Source organism: Selaginella moellendorffii, unplaced genomic scaffold, assembly GCF_000143415.4.
Source record: "Selaginella moellendorffii unplaced genomic scaffold, v1.0 SELMOscaffold_20, whole genome shotgun sequence".
Lineage (NCBI taxonomy): Eukaryota > Viridiplantae > Streptophyta > Lycopodiopsida > Selaginellales > Selaginellaceae > Selaginella > Selaginella moellendorffii.
This window is the reverse complement of record NW_003314281.1, coordinates 1,532,395-1,549,959: the sequence shown is the minus strand read 5'-3', so window position 1 is coordinate 1,549,959 and position 17,565 is coordinate 1,532,395. Positions and strand designations below refer to the sequence as shown.

Here is a 17,565-nt window from a genome sequence, read left to right as displayed (position 1 = left end):
CAACGGACAAGAAAAGTCAACGGTCCATTAGCTCGCAGATCAACGTAGTACTCGGGCCCTTCCAGGAGCTCCATCGGTCCTTGAATCTCGCGAGCCTCGAAACGCACTCGGCCTTGCTCATGCCATCGCTCTCCTTCCTCAATGCGGCCGCCTCCTCCCCGGCCACGGCATCAAACACTTCCGGCCAGCCCGCTTTCCAGCCCCCAGATCCGTCACACACTTCCACCTCCGCGGCTTCGCTGGGAATCCAAGCGTCGACCATCCTCTCCACCATCTCCCGAGACCGGCTGGAGCTTTCGGACGGCCTACACGGCCGGCAGTACGCTCCGTTCAGCGGCCCCTTGCCTTGGATCGAAGCTACGAGCGCTCCGTGCCTTCCTGGCGGGTAAGGAAAGCTCCGGTTGCTTAGCACGCAGAAAGAAAACTCGTCCTCCGCCACCTTCACGTTCCCAACCTTGAGCTGTGCTTTATAGACCGACTCTGAGTTCTCGCTCCGGTAGCCAGCCGAGTGGATGAGCGGCAACGCGGAGAGACGCTGGAGCGCGATTCTGCTCGTTTTCCTGTCCCCAACACCCAGTCGATCGTTGTAGCCACCGTATCTCGTCCCGCGAGGAACTGTGTACGTGGAGTTTCGGTACTCCACGGGTATCGGGGCTGTCCAGAACGTATCCAGCCGCGTCCTGACGATCCAGTCGTACTTGAAGCCCTGGAGCTCCTCCTGCTGCCGGATCATCGTCTCGCAGCCTTCGTTCAAGGCGAAGTACTGGAGCAGGCCTTGGAGCGCTCGGGGCGACTTTTTGGCTGTCAAGGTTTCTCTGGAAACCTTTGTCTCCCATATGTATTGCGGCGAGAAGATGTTTGCCGACGTGAAGTTGTAAGATCCACCGCCGCCATCGAGCACGAACATTTTGTATGAGTTGCTGTCCAGGGGCATGTTGATGAAAACGCTGCTGTTCTTCAGAGTCTCGAGAACGTATTTGCGGATGCTCGGCCCCGTGAGCTCCAAGTGACGTGCTTCTCCAACCAAGCACACTGCTGTCCTCTTCCCTTGGATAATATTCTCAAGAGGACCCGATTCTCCGAAGTGGATTCCACCTTCATCCCTATCGCCCGGACTGTGGTCGAGCAGCAGCAGCAGCAACAGTAATAGCGAAACTCCGACCAATATGTTTCTGCCCAGCATTAAGAAAAGGATCCGTGGTCCGCCACCTTTTATTATGTCCCCAAAATCCTCCCCCTTGTCCTTATAAGTCCCCATTTCACCCTTCCGTAGGTGCTTCACCGCCAGCAGCAGCAGCAGCAGCAGCAGCAGCTCCTTCTTTCGCAATTCTGTCTGCCTCGATGTCAGCTTGCACCTTCTGCTCTTCAGCAGTCAGCCTGGCATCCTCCTCCTGAACCACTTTTAAATCCATCTCTGCAACCAATTGTTTGAGTTGTGCCTCAGCGAACACCTGAAAAGGAAGAGCCACTAGATGTCTCACGGACGATGGGAGTTCTTAGAGTACATACCAGCGTTGCAGCTTCAGTCTTTCGAGTGAGTTTCTTATGCTTGACGCCTGCCGTCATCAACTTCTTCACAGCAAGTAGCCAGCGCCTCCCAAGCTGTCGTGGCTCGCATCAGAGAAATGCAAAACACCTCTTTTTAGAGGTAGGAACTTACAAATCCCATAGGAGGGTCTGCCTTCATCATGTCGTCCTTGAGCTCCTGCAAGCAGGTTGAGTGTTGTTTTTTTCGATTAGAGCAAACCAGGACAAGCTTACATCCAAGCACTTCTTGCCATATTTCCATTTGTCCAGGTTGTCCTCCTTGAGTGCATCGTATTCTTGTAGCTCCTGCACAAGTGTTATTAGCACGACGTTCGTGCATCCTCGTTCTTAGCACATTGCATCCGAGGACTCACATTTTGGTGGTGCTAGCTTTTAAAATGTATTGGGGCGGGGAGAACTAACTTTGAAAAAGTCGCACTTGAAACTTTCGCGCGCGGTTACCCAGCAGTCCACAACGTTCCTTTCGTGTCCAAGAATATGGAGCATTCCCTGCATGAAAGACATAATCAGACGTTCATCAATGACATTGATCATTGCAGACCTTCAAAACACGATAGACATTTGTAGGAGGAAAGCACCACCGTATGATACGGTTTCTTTCAACGTCCTGAAAGCAAGTATGAGATCACGATTGGTATGTATTCAAACATACCTGAATTCCGTTGATAAGCTCCATCACACCACCCAGCAAGTTTTGTAAGTGGCCCAAAAGTGACTGAGATACAGCCATCTCGTCTTCCAGCTTTGCAACAGTCTCGGCCTTCTTCTCCATAACCTCCTTGGCTTTGGCATTCTTTGCCTCGAGCTTTTCAATCTTCTTCTTAGCTTTCGCAATGTCCCGCTGTAAAGTCTTCAAGAGCTTTTGCTTCTCATCGACAACTTCACCCTCGGCAGGAGACTCTTCTTCTGGTGGCTCCTCTTCGGGTTCTTCTGGCTCTTCAGGTTCTGGTTCTTCTTCTGGTGATGCTTCTTCCTCAGGAGGACCTTCCTCTTCCTCCTTCTCTTCCTCTTCTTCAGCTTCACCTCCTTCACCACCCTTTTCTTCAGCAGCCTCTGGTTCTGGCTCTGGCTCCGGTTCCGGTTCCGGTTCTTCCGGTTCTTCTTCATCCTTACCTTCTGCCTTGGCCTTCTCTTTAGCAGCCTCTCTAGCAGCTTTCCTTGCAGCTCTCTCTGCAGCCAGCTTTTCCGCCTTCTCCTTTTTCAAGGCCGCCTTTCTGTCAACTTCTATCTGCTTCAGCTTCTCTTTGAGTTGGGCCATTAGTTCCTCAGTTTTGTAGTCTTTTATGTTTTCAACGTGGTTTTCGGCCAGCACTTTCCCCAAGATTGTAGCAGCTCTTGAAATGAAGTCCCTCTCAGAATCGTCAAAAGGTTTCGCAGTGCCATACTCGTCTCCTTTCAACGTGTCCGCGCACAATATGGCCACGATCTGGAAACATATTAACTATAAAAAATGTGGAGCATTGCAAGAGAGATACAACCTCAGGAGGGACTGTATTGATAACCAATGGAACTGCAAAATAAGCGCCCAGCCTTGGAACAGCACCGAAGAACTGCATGTCTGCACGATTGTTTGACACCGTGGCACGAATTAAACTCTCTCTCTCTCTCAAAAAAAAAAAAAAAAAAAAAAAAACAACTAGCTTTCACATACTTTCTTGGTACAACACATTCGGGATGTGCAGTTGAGGCAGTAGTTCCAACAATATCCTAAAAGTTACAGGACCCTGAAGAAATAAACGCAAAGTTGAAGACATCCAAGCTCCAAACTCATTAGCTACCTTCTTCTTGTTGTATTGCTTGTTGAGGATAAACAAGCTCCTTCGAGTAGCAGCAGTGTAGATCAATATCTTCTTCTTGTAGTTGATTGGCTTGGGAGGCTTTTCTTTCTTTTTCTTCTTCGGTGGAGCTTCACCACCTTCTGGCGTTTCACCCTCAGCTCCGCCTTCTCCGCCGCCTTCTTCAGCTACCTCTTCCTCTTCCTCCTCTGGTTCTGGCTCGGGCTCCGGCTCTTCCTCTTCTTCCTCTTCTGGCGGAGGCTCTTCACCCTCCTCACCTTCTTCGCCCTCTGGTTTTGGATCTGGCTTAGGCTCCCACATCTTCTCAGCGACTGCTGCAACATAGGCAGAGCTGCAACCTGTTTCGGAACAAAAAGATGTTGACGTTATCAGAAACAATGAAAGAAAAACGGGAGAAAGTCTCCAAAGTTTGGACACAGCTATGAAAGCAAACGCATTCTAAAGTCCTTTCAGTTCCAAGAAAGAAAACAGCAAGCAGGAAGAAAGAGATGGAAGAAAAGAAAGAGAGAAAGCATACCAGTGAAAATTGATATGGCCTCTAATGTGGACTTCCACAAGAGATAAGGATCATTCTTGATCCCTCGCAACGCCTTGAGAGTATCCTCCCTCCATGATTTGGAGAATTCCAGGCGCTCCTTCCTCACGACCTCCACGGCCTTTTGGTCCTCTTCTAGCTGCTTCTCCACAGCCTTTTCCCTCTTCAATCGCTCCAAAACCTCCACATTGTCTACGTACTTGTGGAGCCAAAGGCTGAGATACGCAACCGGATCGCCGGGCTCCGCCGCCACCACCGCCGCGCACCCCTTCGCGAGAACCTCCGCGACCGTGCTCTTGAGGTACTCCACATCGAAGCGCTCTTGCTCCTCCATTCTCCCCGCCCTAAACTCTAGCCCTAAAATTTGAAATAAAGCGCCAACGAAGATTTTTAGATGGCCGTCGATTTTGACAAAACTGGCCATGTTTAGCGAAAACTTTGGTTCTTTCTCAATTAAGGTGGTCCTCGACGTAGTCTGGATTTTCACGAAGAACCACGAATCCCTCCAACACAGATGAAAGGGGTGTGTACCTGGAAGAACAGACGCTTAGAGAAGAACAAGAGAGAAAAAGAGAAATCTCTCTTTGAGCTTACTTCTCAGTGGCAAGCTCCGCTCTTTCACCGGTCGCAAGAAGAACTGGAGTGGTGTGCGTTTGGAATCCTGTTATGCTCTTGGGCCGCCCTGCCTGACCGACTGTGTCCACAGCAATTCCCACTCGAACGGGCACAGGCAGTGGCTTTAAGTTCTCGTCTACAGTCATGAGCATCCTAGGCTGGAGAAAAGGAAGAAAGACAGCGTTACCTCCCCCAGAACAAAGAAAAAAGGACATGAGCAATTTTACCTGCATTGCTAGAACGAGATAGTAGAGAACGTAGTGGTACTTCCCTAGGATGATGGCTTTCATATCCAAGCACGCATGAAGAACGGCAACAATGCCGGCGATGGCAGGCCTAAACAAGCGAGATATTGAGCAAGAACAAAGAGGTGTAAGCAGTCAAGTGTCGATGCTTACGTCGAGAGCAAGAAACGATCAGAATGGTAAGGATTTAAAGTGATTAGTCCCTTTCCCATGTGTACAAGTCCCTGGGCGATCCGAACCTGTGACAGAGATTGACAAAACTAAGATGAAAACGAAGAAAAAAAAGAAAAACAAGAGAGATCAAACTTACGCAGAACAGAAGGCTGGGATCCTTGTAGTAATAGCTGGACAAGCTTCGAAGCATTCCCGCAATACGCGCATTGTTTGTTCCGGCGCCAATAAGTCCAAGAGAAATGGTTGCAGCCTGGGAAAAACAGGAGAGAACAATAACGATTTCATTCGGAGAAGAACTCGTAAAGCTCATACCATCGCGACTTCCGAGTCTGTGTCATGGCTCAGCCTGCTCAATGTGTCCATGACATTGATCTGATATAATCCAATAGATGAGCACAATTTTTAAAGAAAAATCAAGTCTTACCTTCGGATTCGATATCGACAAGAGACCCAGAGCCAAAGGCACGGCTCGACGAATATTTGGCTCGCCATACTGCAAAAGGTGCTCTAGAGCTCTTAAAGCCATATCGCTCCCAAGCTCTTCTGCCATAGCAACAAGTCCAATGCCTAGAACCGCTGCACCCTGGTGACTCTCGCCTTTGTCCAAATGATCAGAGCATTGACTCAGGAATTTTTGGACCTGCTCAAAAATATTATTATACCACTGCAGTATCACTATAAAAAAGACATACCTTCAAAACATTTCCAGTACCAGCATAAGTACAAGATTCGAGAGTCACTTGGCAATAGTTGGAAATCTTCTCGTTTACTGTTTTAACCACTTCAAAGGTGGCCTCAGCAGCGTCCTGACAGAAAAATTCGATTTACATCCCCAAACAAAGAAGAGCGTACTACCTGCTTTCCAAGGTAGAGAAGTCCCAATCCCAGACACAAGAACCTGGCCAAAGGATCGTCGTTGTCTCGTTCCATCATCGCAAGGAGTATGGCTTGTGCTGCATCTTCGTGGCATGATGCAACATAAACAAGTCCAAGAGATAGTGCAGCAAAACCAGCAACATCAATTCCAACCCTTGAGTCAGATATGATTGGAGTAAGAAGCTCGAGAACCTGTAAGTACGTGTCAATGCGCTACCTAACTGGTAGAAGAAACGAACCTCTTCTTTTTGTGTGCCGGCATATGCTAGGCCAAGACCCATAATAGCACCAATACGTACCGCAGGATCATCTTTAGTTACTGAGTCATATAGAAGAGCATACGCCTGCATGCAAATAAATGTTAACACACAACTAAAAGGAAAGGACTGCTCACCGGATCGCAGTCATTACGAATTCCACAATTGATAATTCCAACAGCCAAGAGAGCTCCCGCGACAACATGGTTATCGGTACTGTATAGATACTTATCAATTTGTGGGAGGCCTCCATCAACATCCCACAAGGTGATAAGACCCTGAACGATTACGGCCGGTAAGTTACAGTGGACAGGTTTCTTTAGCAAGGTGCCTTACCAAACTGGCAGTAGCGCTGGCCTTTCCATGTTCTTTGTTTTTAAAAAGCCAGTTACCAGTGCTGGTTGATCCAGAAGACTCAGCAGGAGATGTCATTAAGTGATCCTGGAAAGAAATAATTTTAGTGCACATCCTGAAAATCAGTTCATGTTCACCTGTCCAAAACCAGCGTTGACGAAAGCATTGACGAAAGTGGCTGCAAGGTTTTGTCTAGCCGAATCAACACTAGCTCCGGCACTCGCTCTTCCATCAATTAAATGAGCCTGTGGTACAACTCGAATGAGGAGAAAGTCAAAGAAACGCCCGTACCTTGTATATATCTTCAGGTACTTTGGGCTCCATCACATCAAGATCCCGTGCGAGAGTCAGATATCCTTCACATAGCTTCGTGTTGTTCATAATGTCTTGTAACACGTCACGATGCTCATCCTCCATAGGAATTTCGTCATCCAGCTCTACCGTTTCACTCTGTGAACAACAGTTTTAGCACTGAAGATCACTCAGAAGGATTACCTGTCGGGCAAGGATGTAGCAGAGCTGCTTCCTTTCCGATAAATCCTTGCAAGCTGCAAATGTAGCCCGAGCGTACTAACAGAATATATTTGCATCAGACACATATTTAACACATGACTTGAAGCAAACCTGCAAGTTGCCCAACCGAAGAGCAACCCTCAAAGCATCAGTATGCTGCTCAAATTTGGAATAGATTTGATAAGCGATGTCCAAGACTGATATGTCCTCTAGCTCAGGTACGTAGCTGCAATAATGGATGAGTGACTGCGGAAGACGTACAGAAACATACCTAGCACAGCTTAAGAGATAGGAACACGTCCTTTTGAAGTTGGCTTTCTCCATGAATTTGGGTAGAATGTCAAGCGTTTCAACCTTCGAACATCATGCAAGTTCGTAAGCATGTTCAAGAAATAAAATTTACTTACTTCCATTAGCAGATCTACAGCTTCAGGTTCTGCATTGTGCTGCAAGTGGAATGGTACAATTTGCTTTACTAAATCCATCAAGCTGCTGATGTACTCTTCCTCCGACTGCATGATAAAATCAGCAAAAGAACTATAAACAAAGACATACCCGACGCTTTTGGAATTCGAGGCCAATTTCTCCAGCCAAATTTCTGTAATCAAGCTCAATTTACTCGGTAAAGAAACAGCTAGCGTACTGTCACAAACCTGACGTATTCGTGGCCCCATGAACCCAAGTCACCCTTAGAGCCGAGCAATCTATATTGCAAGCTCTCCTGCAAGAGTGTTTCAGTGTTCCTGATATAACAAAATTAGCTTCAACATACCCTTTCTCCTTCTTCCGACATGGTAAGTGCCAAAACCGAGATGATATCAGCCATATACATCTATCAGGAAAAGGAAGAGAAAGAAAAAATTCGTGAGCTTCACATTTCTCAAAGCACTACTCACTTTGAGCTCCGACTCGGGCATTTTCTGGAAGAACGCCTTCAAAGTCCCATAATGCGGGCGGAGGAATTTCAGCGGCTTGGGCACGGAAGTCATGGAGCTTGTAGCACTCCGAATCTCTTGCCTGCGCATACACACAGCTCCTCACAACACGAACGATTAAACTCCTACTCGCGTACCTCATACTCTCCAGAGCCAGCCTCTGGACTCCAGGATCGCTGTCCTGCGCCCTCTCCACATAGAGTTCCAGCTGCTGCTTGAGCGCCAAATCTTCCTCCGACTAGACGCAAACGCAAATTCCAATGTCGGCAAATCAAATCCCGCATGAGCAGAGCTAGCACACGTACCAGATCCTCCTTCTCGTCCTTCTTCTTCTTGGCATCCTTGGCCGGTTTCGCCGGTGGCTGTGGAGCCGAGGAGTCGCTCTTGAGGTCTGGCGCCATGGAACCTACTTCCCAGCTCCTCCAAACAAACCCTAAACCATGACCCCAATTTGTAACCAATCAAAAGAAAGACCTTCTTTCTTTCTCACGCAGCAAAAACGCAGCTCCGCCCAGGCCTCAACCCAGCGTTGCTCGCGCGAGCTCTTGGATCCTCCCTCCTCCCAGCGGCAGCCAAAGCGTTGGAAATCAGCGCTGCACAGGCACCGCCACGATCGTCCACTGTGATATCCTCCTCGCTCACCTCGCCATGGATCCGGTTGGCGCTCAGCAAGCTCGTCTCGGTGGCTGTATCCCGCGAGAATGGCATTCTCTCCACCACTTCCCGAGCTTCCGCCAGCCTCCCGGCGCGGCCCAGCGCGTCCGCCAAGCACGAGAAGTGCTCCTGGAGCGGCCGGATGCTGTAGTCGCCCACCATCGCCCGGAAGAAACTCCAGCAGTCGTCCAGCGATCCGGTGTGGCAGCAGGCGCTCAGGATACCGGTGAAGCTCACCTCGTCCGGGAGCTCTCCCTCGAGCTCCATGAGCTGGAACAAGCGCCTCGCGTCCTCACAGCGGCCGTGGCGAGCGTTGGACGCCACCAGCGCCGTCCAGGACACCACGTCTCGCTGCGGCATCTCCTCGAAGATCGAGCGAGCGTCCGTGAGGCGGCCGTGCTGCGCGTAGACGACGAGCATTGTGTGCCAGGACGCTGCGTCTCGCTGTGGCATCGCGTCGAAGATCTTCTTGGCCTGAGCGAGCTCTCCGGCTAGAGCACTCGCCGCGAGCATGATCGTGAAGGAAACCACGTCCCTCTGCGGCATCTCGATCGCCAACTTGGTTGCCTCGGCCAAGAGACCAGCGTACGCGTAACCGGAGAGAACCGTGTTCCACGAAACCGAGCTCCATCTCGGCATCCTCTCGAGCAAAACTCTCGCTTCTCTGGCCCGAGAGTTGTGAGTGTAGGCCGCGATCATAGTGTTCCAAGTCACGCGATCTCTCTGCGGCATCCTCCGGAACAAATCCCAGGCCTCGCCAAGAACACCATGGTTCGCGTATGCCGTGATCATGGTCGTGATCGCGACAACGTCCCAGCTCTCCATCTCGTCGAACAAGCTCCCCGCTCGATCCAGGCAGCCGTTTCGAGCATACCCCGAGAGCATCGCCGTTGAGACGATCATGTCTCGCGGCGTTGGCGATCGCTCGTACAAATCCCTCGCGGCTTCTAGATCCCCGGCCTCGGCATTTGCAGCGATCATCAGTGACCACGAAACAAAGTTTCGCTGTGGCATAGTAGCGAAGATCTTCCTCGCCTCTCCCAGCATGCCTCTGTGCGCTAGCGATTGGAGTGTTGCGTTCCACGGCATCACGTCCTCGTGTGGAGTGCTATGGAGGAAATTCACGGCCTCTTCCACATACCCATTCGAGGCATGCGTAACGATGAGCAAATTCCACGCCACGGCGTTCTTCTCCTCCATTGACGAGAATGTCTCGCGGGCGCTCTCCAGATCGCCGCTCTCGACGTACGCCTGGATCATCGCGTTACACGCGAAAGAATCGTGCGCCGGCATTCGCTGGAACATCTCCCTGGCCTGGGGGAGGAATCGCCTCTCCGCGAGCGCCTGGATCGATGCCTTCCAAGTCACCTCGTTCCTCTCCGGCATCCGATCGAACATCCCCCTCGCGCGGTCTAGATCTCCGGTCGCCGCCAGCGCCGTCGTCATCGCGGTCCAAGAAACCACGTCCTGGGCAGGCATCGCGTCGAAAATCTCCTGCGCCTGGGAGACCTGGCGATCGTGGCCAAGCGCTGCGATCATCGCGGTGGCCGCGACGATGCCGTGATGCGGCATCCGCTGGAAGAAATCCCGCGCCTGGATCGATTCCCCTCTTCCATCCTCGTGGCAGCAGCACTGCTTCTTGAGCATCGCATTCCAAGAAACAGCGTCCCGGACGGGCATGAGCTCGAAGAACCCTACCGTGGCCTCCACATCCTCGCTGTGCGCCATCGCCTGGAGCATGATGTTCCAGGAGAAGATGTTTGGCTGATCGATGCCCTCGAACACCGCCAGGGCTTCCTCCAATCGCCCGCATTTGCCATACATCTCCACCAGGAGATTCTGGAGGAATCGATCGCGGCCGAGCTCCCTGCGCAAGACGCGCGCATGAATCCGCCGCCCATCGACCGCGTCCCTGCCATCGCCGGCGGCCTTGACGAGCTGCGCCAAGATCTTCCTCTCAGCAAGCATAAAATAGACCAAATCGAATATCGAATATGCTCCCCTGTTTGTTAGGGCTCTTAAGTTAGGGTTCTTAGAATGGCTTAAGCTTGGGCGGGGTAGGGGGGAGAATGCCGCCGTCCAAGAAGCTGATCGAGTGCACGGCCTACTGCAGGTAAGCTTGAATTTGCAATGCGCAGGCGATCGGCATGACTTCCATGCAGCTGTGGCTACTGCTGCAATTGGGAATGGGGAATCAAATTGCCAGGCTTCTACTACTTGGGGATCTCGCCATCCTGGGTTCCGTTGCGCTTCCGCAAGAGAAAACGGGGGTATTTGGACGAAGCTGCATTGCCACTCATTGCAAAGTAAGAATTTTTCTTTTACGCTGCCCGTGTTCTTAAGCTCTGAGCATTCCAGGTTTTGGACTGCCACTAGTCTCTCTGGATCTCCATACTACGGTCTTACATCTAATGGCACTTTCCCAGCTCAGGTACTTTTGGATCGATCATACTGTCAATTTCAAAGGTCAGAGAGTCAAGAGGACGAAAGACACACACAAAAATGAGAGAAATGATAGTTCGCATTGACAATTTCCATGTTCTTTATCTTCTAGAAGCGTATCTCATCTTTTTTTCTCTCTTTCTCTTTTTCCAGGCCAGACCACCAATTTTTTCAAAGCTCAGTTTCTTGCAGTACCACAAGCTCCCAGCTCGTTTGCTTCTTTTCCCCTGGAGACTATTTCCACGCCATGGAACGATCGCAGCTGATACAAACTACTATCCTTTTGGAACCAGGATGTTTGTTCCAGGATATGGCTGGGGAAAGGTTCTAGTGAGCTTTCATTCTTCTCATCTTTACATTCTATTACTTCATCAGGTGGAAGACCGTGGAGGTGCGATCAAAGGTCCTGCAAGGATCGATCTGTATCATCAATCACACAACGAGGCTATACACTGGGGAAGACGCAAGTTACAGGCAAGTGATCCTTTCTTCTTTCAAAACAATATCGAGTCAATTTACTTATGTAAGGTACTGGTGGTTCTTCCCGGACAAAGCGTGCTAGATACAATGAGAATACCCAAGCCACTCAAGAACTTGCTTAGAGGTCTCGACTGGGTACGTTGCTTGCTATTTTAGATATAACTAATCTGCGATGTTTCCGAGAGTGAGAAACGAAAAAAGAAGAACAGGAAGTCTAGAAGATCAAACACTTACCGGTAACTTATCGTCCTTTGGGATGCACAAGCTGGGAGAAGACCACGCTAGCCGAGGTGTCTTCCGAGCCATTCTCCTCGAAAGACATCATCATCGTTGGCTGTCGCTCGATCCGGTGTCTGCCCGGCCAGATCAGAGTTCCATCCTCGGGACATCTCTATGGGCTCTCCACTGGCAAAAGCTGGGAAGGCTGAGTAATATCATGGTTCCAAGGCTGGCCGGAGACTACACTCCCGAGTCTCTCCAGAAGTTTGGAGAGATCGCCGAGAGGTGTCTTCCACAAACGGTGGAGCTTACTATTGTTTTTCAATTGCCATCAAAGTGCAATTAATCTATAGCATGAAGAACAATAGCATGTGGGATAGATTTGCGACTCTTCTGCCTCGTCTCCATTTGCCTTGCCTGGCATTTTAGAGCTACACCAGCAATGAGTTGAGATTAAAAGAAAATCCTTGAGCAGACTCAAAACGAGGGTTTCAAGGTCTTTTTGGAGCCCAGAGAGAGGGAGAGAGAAAGAGAGGCGAGGATTACAATGGGAACATCTGCTTCCAAACATCTGATCATCAATAAAACTGACAAGATCTTATTTCTCCGTGATAACGAGTACGGCATGGTGTTTTGTACTCTAAGGGCCATAGTACAATCAAAAAGCTCACAATTTGTAAGTTTAAAGGTGAAAAGAAATCGCCCAAGATCCACCATTGCTATTCTTTACGCTTCAGAGAACCAAGGCCAAAGTCCTACGGGACTGTATATCACAATTGAACCAGAATCGGCACCTAAATTTTTTATCGTCCAGGAAGATGAGAGTGGTGAGTTCTCTCTGGAAGAACAGATACTGTAAATCAGGTATTTTGCAAATCCAGCCCCCTTTGCCCAATGTATCCCTGTAGCCAAAAGGAGCTAGAATTCGCAAATTCCTGCACGGTTTCAAAGCTACTTGTTGCATTTTTTATGTGCTTGGTGCTGCTGGAGCTGAGACAGCTCACTCGGATTTTCATAAAGACCGCCCAGGCAGTAGTGGATACAGTTGGGGCAAACAGGGGCTGAATTCTTGCGAGCAGCAAATTGTAAATAGCTTTAAACAATAAAAAGGTGCTTATTAGAGAATTTAAGATGGCATTAGAAAGAGAGAGAGAGAAAGAGATGAAAAGTTCTTATCTTCCAGATGTGTATTTCATATTTTCTCTCTCTCTCTCTTTAATTTTTCAAAGCTCAGCTCCCAGCTCCCTGGAGACTATTTCCACGCCATGACCATAGTTGATACAAAACTAATTAGGACTCAGGTCATCATCACAATCCCTTCATTCCTTAAACTGTACGCTTGAAAGTAGTTCCATGTTCTAATGTTATTGTTCTTTGGCTCTATGTTTATGAGTTTGGCTCCATTCTTTCATTCAGTGGCCCAAACCTTTGAAACTCGGGTTCCACACAATTATTATTTAGACACATAACATGTGGCATGTGGCATATAGAGGGTTAATATTCTACTTTATGGTTATCCTATGATATATCACTATCGGATACCATGTGTTTTACACCATTGCAGCTGAGTGCTAGTTGAGCTCTATAGATATTGATTCCTTGCCACTAGCTCCACACCACAACCCAGCTCAGCCCAGCTCTATGGCATGCCCTAGCTTGGTCTATCTAAGCCTAAGCCATTGCATAACATAGCAAATAGCAACACTACAGCCATACTGCCAAGTTGCTATGCACATGGCCAAGCAATGGCCATCCAACACACCTAGTCCATTAGTGCCTAGACAATTGAAGCAAGACATGAAAGTTTTTTTTATTTTTTTATTTTTTTCTATTCGTTAGCTTTCTGTTTTTTCATAAAGGCTCCATCCATCTTAGAAGGTAACACTTTTATTTTCATCCAGATCTAAGTTGATAGGATCTTTTGGTTTTTAAATCTATCTATAGATTGGCATTATAAAGTAACTTTGCTTTTTTTTTATGTTGTTATGCTTTTCTTTAGAGGCTTGAAGAACACATAAGAGCCATTAGAATACACTAGCATCAACAACATTGGAGGGATTACTTCTAATTTAATGTTCTTTTTATTACCTTTCCAGCTAGCAGTAGGATTGCCATAACTAAATAGTAGATAGTGGTAACCATGAAATCTTTTCATCCCAATTTTGTAGTGTTCATAGTGTTTGATTGTAACTTTATAAAATTGTATATAAACAACTACTAAATAAACTATAAATCAAAGTGATAAAGTAAAATTCTTATATAAACCATAGATTAAACTAGTAAATAAACTATGAAATAAAATTGTATATATCAGTTTCACTTTTTGGTTTGATTAGGCAATACTATAGATAGTAATGGATATATCAAAAATATGCTTGGATATTCTGGGATATTCTATAATCTAACAGTTATTATTCATTTAGATAAATTGAGTATTTATAATTTATGGACATGTTAATATTTAATAAACTTTCCTAAACACTTTGTAGTATATTCTAGTTTATTCTACCATTTAATGGTTGAAATGCAATAAGATTAATTTTATTTTTATAAATTATAAACATGTTTATAATTATAAACTTCCATTTGATAAATAAGATTATTAAATTTAGATAACACTACTATTAAAAAAAACAAGTAACTGCTAAATGGAATGCACAGACAATTATTTTTAATCAAAAATCATATCAAATCTACATATCAGGAAAAGTAATAAAACCTATAATAAAACTATACTAAGTACTTACTAGTGTTAAAATGTTGTTCTAGAGTTATTGATAAAAAACCAATTACAAGGTTTTGATTTTGTATGGACATAAACAAACATTATTTGCATTTAGCTTCCTTTAAAAGACCAAGATTAATAACAATTTCAAGACTACATGCCTTTTTTTATAAAGAAGATATAGAAAATTTATATATATAGTGGTTCTATGGCAGCTTAACACTAAAAATGATGATTTTTTTTTGAGAAATTTTTTTTTAACATTTCAAAAATGACTAGAAAGGAATTTGGCAAAACTTTATAATTAAGAGTTGGTTAATATATAATTTAGAAAGTTCCTAAGGAAGCCTACATCTTGGATTATGGGTGTCATACAATTTTGCAAGTTGCAATGCTCTTAGGTTATTCAAGCATTAGGGTGATATCAAAATTGAAAGAAAACTTGTAAAATAATTGATATACTTAAGATATTTAATTTTTGTGCTATTAATTTAAAGATAACTCCATAATAGTGGAAATTTTAATAAAGAAAAAGTACTTCATCTTAAGTGGTATGGAAGTAAAAATTGATATCTTTAATGTTAGAAGTAATAGTTTTAATATTTTAACTAAAAGAAAAAGGAAAGAAGGGAAGGAAACAATTTTTAAAAGATTTTGAGTATAAGATGCCATATAATGACTAAAATCAAATATTTGAAAAAATGACATAAAAGAGTACATGACAAATGAAGTCTGAGTTTAATACAAAAACTGGAAATTCACTTACATCCACAAATTCAACACATCTATCTGCCCTTACCATTTATTAATGTTGAGCTTTATCTACTAATAATTTAGTCTTTAAGATACTATTGTCTTTGACTTTGATATTATCCATCTATTGATTGTTGCATTTGTACTTAAAGTATATTATAAAATTCTCATAATAATCATAAGTTTTTACCTTTATTATGTACTTTTTTTATCATTTAATCTCTTTGTATATATATAAGCTTGCTTCAAGGATATAAAACTTGGAGATATTCTATGAATTAATAAAATTATAAAAAAATGAAAAGAAAAGATGAATTTGTGTCAAACACTCTAAGTGAAAAATCCTCAATCATAAGCCTATCTTTAATAGATAATATATTTAAAAATGATAAAAGAAGTATTTAATAAAGTAAATACTTTTTATAAATATTTTAAAAGTTTTGTAATATATTATAATTATACATTATGAGTACCTTTTCAAATGTTATAAAGCTTGATAATGATAGGAGGAAATTAAAATATTTAATTGTAAGTCATTATATAGTATATTTATTTTTAATTGTTTTAAGGTGATAAGCATAACACTTCAAAATATATAATATTTAATTATGATGAAGAAAGAAATACATAATTTATTTATATTTAAATTTATATTTATCAGTATTAATAGTTTCTAAAATATTAATATAATACTTTAAAACTATATTACAACAAAGATAAAGTTAAAAATAAGTACTTTATAATCTATTTTATAATATTATTATCTAATTATAAAATAACACTTTAAAGAATAATGATGATGAGAAGGGAGAAAACATAAGTATTGTAACTAGAAAAAAAATATCTAACTATATTTATAAATATTTTATTACATTTATAAACAAGCAATTCCATACAAACATTGTTATTATGAAAATGTCGAACTCCATTGATAACAACAAGCGGTGGAGCTTACTATTGTTCTTCATGTGACAGATTGATTGTCATCAAATTGCAATTAATCTGTAGCATGAAGAACAATCAATGAGATTGCTATCCCACATCAGCAATGAATTGAGATTAAAAGAAAATCCTTGAGCGAACTCAAAACGAGGGTTTCAAGGTCCCAGAGAGAAAGATTGAGAGAGAGAGAAAGAGAGGCAAGGATAACAATGGGAACATCTGCTTCCAAACATCTGATCATCAATAAAACTGACAAGATCTTATTCTTCCGTGATAACGAGTACGGCATGGTGTTTTGTACTCTAAGGGCCATAGTACAATCAAAAAGCTCACAATTTGTAAGTTTAAAGGTGAAAAGAAATCGCCCAAGATCGACCATTGCTATTCTTTACGCTTCAGAGAACCAAGGCCAAAGTCCTACAGGACTGTATATCACAATTGAACCAGAATCGGCAGCTAAAATTTTTATCGTCCAGGAAGATGAGAGTGGTGAGTTCTCTCTGGAAGAACAGATATTGTAAATCAGGTAGTTTGCAAATCCAACCCCCTTTTCCCAATGTATCCCTGTAGCCAAAAAGAGCTAGAATTCGCAAATTCCTGCACGGTTTCAAAGCTAATTGTTGCATTTTTTATGTGCTTGGTGCTGCTGGAGCTGAGACAGCTCACTCGGATTTTCATAAAGACCGCCCAGACAGTAGTGGATAAGTTGGGGCAAACAGGGGCTGAATTCTTGCGAGCAGCAAATTGTAAATACCTTTAAACAATAAAAGGGTGCTTATTAGAGAATTTAAGATGGCATTAGAAAGAGAGAGAGAGAAAGAGAGATGAAAAGTTCTTATCTTCCAGATGTGTATCTCATATTTTCTCTCTCTCTCTCTTTAATTTTTCAAAGCTCAGCTCCCAGCTCCCTGGAGACTATTTCCACGCCATGACCATGGAACAAATGCAGCTGATACAAACCGATTAGGACTCAGGTCATCATCACAATCGCCATAGCTTGTCCTCACCCGCTTATCCTTCCACTGTCGCATCCTGGTATTACTCAATGTTGTCACGGAGTGTTTCCATAGCATATTACCTGGCACCAACGTTGTTGTCATCACACCAAATCTATGGGAAGCCAAGCAAGGGGTTGAGATCTTAAAACAATGTGGGGAGGGCCATGTGAGAGATCTATGCTTGCCTGTGAAGACGCCATTGCCATGCTCACAAGAGTTTTGCGCCCACTCCCACATTTTTTTCGTGAGCTTCGTTATATAATCTTCACAAAATACTTTTTTTTGATGCCCATGCATTTGCATGGGACTCCCACGGGAGTCCGCTACAGTGGAGGATGTTTGTTCCAGGATATGGCTGGGGAAGGGTTCTAGCGAGCTTTCATTCTTCTCGTCTTTCACATTCTATTTACTTCATCAGGTGGAAGATCGTGGAGGTGCGATCAAAGGTCCTGCAAGGATCGATCTGTATCATCAATCACACAACGAGGCTATACACTGGGGAAG

The 17,565-nt window shown here is 44.7% G+C and overlaps 5 protein-coding genes and 1 long non-coding RNA gene across 7 annotated transcripts; 1 reads left to right on the top strand and 5 right to left on the bottom strand.

The window, feature by feature from the left end:
• Positions 1-16: 16 nt before the first annotated feature.
• On the bottom strand, positions 17-1,258 carry LOC9636809. Its single transcript, XM_002972756.2, has one exon. It carries the CDS (start codon positions 1,256-1,258, stop codon positions 17-19), a length of 1,242 nt encoding a protein of 413 aa, XP_002972802.2.
• Positions 1,259-1,362: 104 nt separating this feature from the next.
• On the bottom strand, positions 1,363-4,325 carry LOC112347178 (flagellar radial spoke protein 2-like). 2 transcript variants are annotated; one of them, XM_024677604.1, is made up of 9 exons: positions 3,862-4,325; positions 3,327-3,682; positions 3,200-3,272; positions 3,027-3,106; positions 2,201-2,974; positions 2,090-2,155; positions 1,762-2,037; positions 1,510-1,705; positions 1,363-1,451 (listed from the first exon to the last, which is right to left on the bottom strand). In XM_024677604.1, exons 1-7 carry the CDS (start codon positions 4,301-4,303, stop codon positions 1,921-1,923), a joined length of 1,908 nt encoding a protein of 635 aa, XP_024533372.1. In that variant the 5' UTR covers positions 4,304-4,325; the 3' UTR covers positions 1,363-1,451; positions 1,510-1,705; positions 1,762-1,920. The 2 variants fall into 2 exon arrangements, with proteins under 2 accessions (XP_024533372.1, XP_024533371.1); XM_024677603.1 differs by having other exon boundaries at positions 3,200-3,682.
• LOC9636808 (26S proteasome non-ATPase regulatory subunit 2 homolog A) lies at positions 4,250-8,315 on the bottom strand. Its single transcript, XM_024677602.1, has 24 exons — positions 8,154-8,315; positions 7,986-8,086; positions 7,810-7,930; positions 7,686-7,745; positions 7,567-7,634; positions 7,469-7,511; positions 7,321-7,425; positions 7,185-7,267; positions 7,025-7,139; positions 6,896-6,970; positions 6,692-6,850; positions 6,538-6,645; positions 6,383-6,487; positions 6,184-6,324; positions 6,029-6,133; positions 5,769-5,981; positions 5,606-5,719; positions 5,338-5,553; positions 5,226-5,285; positions 5,050-5,163; positions 4,893-4,978; positions 4,722-4,830; positions 4,474-4,652; positions 4,250-4,410 (listed from the first exon to the last, which is right to left on the bottom strand). Exons 1-24 carry the CDS (start codon positions 8,247-8,249, stop codon positions 4,329-4,331), a joined length of 2,658 nt encoding a protein of 885 aa, XP_024533370.1. The 5' UTR covers positions 8,250-8,315; the 3' UTR covers positions 4,250-4,328.
• Positions 8,316-8,334: 19 nt separating this feature from the next.
• Positions 8,335-10,470, bottom strand: LOC112347287 (pentatricopeptide repeat-containing protein At4g02750-like). The gene has a single exon (XM_024677943.1). The coding sequence runs from the start codon at positions 10,468-10,470 to the stop codon at positions 8,335-8,337; it is 2,136 nt and encodes a 711-aa protein (XP_024533711.1).
• Positions 10,471-10,520: 50 nt separating this feature from the next.
• Positions 10,521-12,024, top strand: LOC9636806. Its single transcript, XM_024677773.1, has 6 exons — positions 10,521-10,615; positions 10,665-10,808; positions 10,861-10,933; positions 11,098-11,268; positions 11,320-11,418; positions 11,473-12,024. The coding sequence occupies exons 1-6, from the start codon at positions 10,572-10,574 to the stop codon at positions 11,578-11,580; spliced, it is 639 nt and encodes a 212-aa protein (XP_024533541.1). The 5' UTR covers positions 10,521-10,571; the 3' UTR covers positions 11,581-12,024.
• A 4,794-nt stretch (positions 12,025-16,818) lies between these two features.
• Positions 16,819-17,172, bottom strand: LOC112347227. Its single transcript, XR_002992712.1, has 2 exons — positions 17,071-17,172; positions 16,819-17,012 (listed from the first exon to the last, which is right to left on the bottom strand). It is a non-coding gene; the product is annotated as an uncharacterized LOC112347227 (long non-coding RNA).
• Between the last annotated feature and the right edge of the window lie 393 nt (positions 17,173-17,565).

Coding starts and splice junctions, on each gene's coding strand:
- LOC9636809 (XM_002972756.2), bottom strand. CDS start 1,258: ATGGGGACTTATAAGGACAAGGGGGAGGATTTTGGGGACATAATAAAA.
- LOC112347178 (XM_024677603.1), bottom strand. CDS start 4,303: ATGGCCAGTTTTGTCAAAATCGACGGCCATCTAAAAATCTTCGTTGGC. Junction 3,107..3,199: donor GAATGTGTTGTACCAAGAAA/GTATGTGAAAGC, acceptor ACAATCGTGCAG/ACATGCAGTTCTTCGGTGCT. Junction 2,156..2,200: donor AGCTTATCAACGGAATTCAG/GTATGTTTGAAT, acceptor ACTTGCTTTCAG/GACGTTGAAAGAAACCGTAT.
- LOC9636808 (XM_024677602.1), bottom strand. CDS start 8,249: ATGGCGCCAGACCTCAAGAGCGACTCCTCGGCTCCACAGCCACCGGCG. Junction 8,087..8,153: donor AGGACGAGAAGGAGGATCTG/GTACGTGTGCTA, acceptor GTTTGCGTCTAG/TCGGAGGAAGATTTGGCGCT. Junction 6,971..7,024: donor TTCGGTTGGGCAACTTGCAG/GTTTGCTTCAAG, acceptor ATATTCTGTTAG/TACGCTCGGGCTACATTTGC.
- LOC112347287 (XM_024677943.1), bottom strand. CDS start 10,470: ATGCTTGCTGAGAGGAAGATCTTGGCGCAGCTCGTCAAGGCCGCCGGC.
- LOC9636806 (XM_024677773.1), top strand. CDS start 10,572: ATGCCGCCGTCCAAGAAGCTGATCGAGTGCACGGCCTACTGCAG. Junction 10,616..10,664: donor GAGTGCACGGCCTACTGCAG/GTAAGCTTGAAT, acceptor ACTTCCATGCAG/CTGTGGCTACTGCTGCAATT. Junction 11,269..11,319: donor CAGGATATGGCTGGGGAAAG/GTTCTAGTGAGC, acceptor TTACTTCATCAG/GTGGAAGACCGTGGAGGTGC.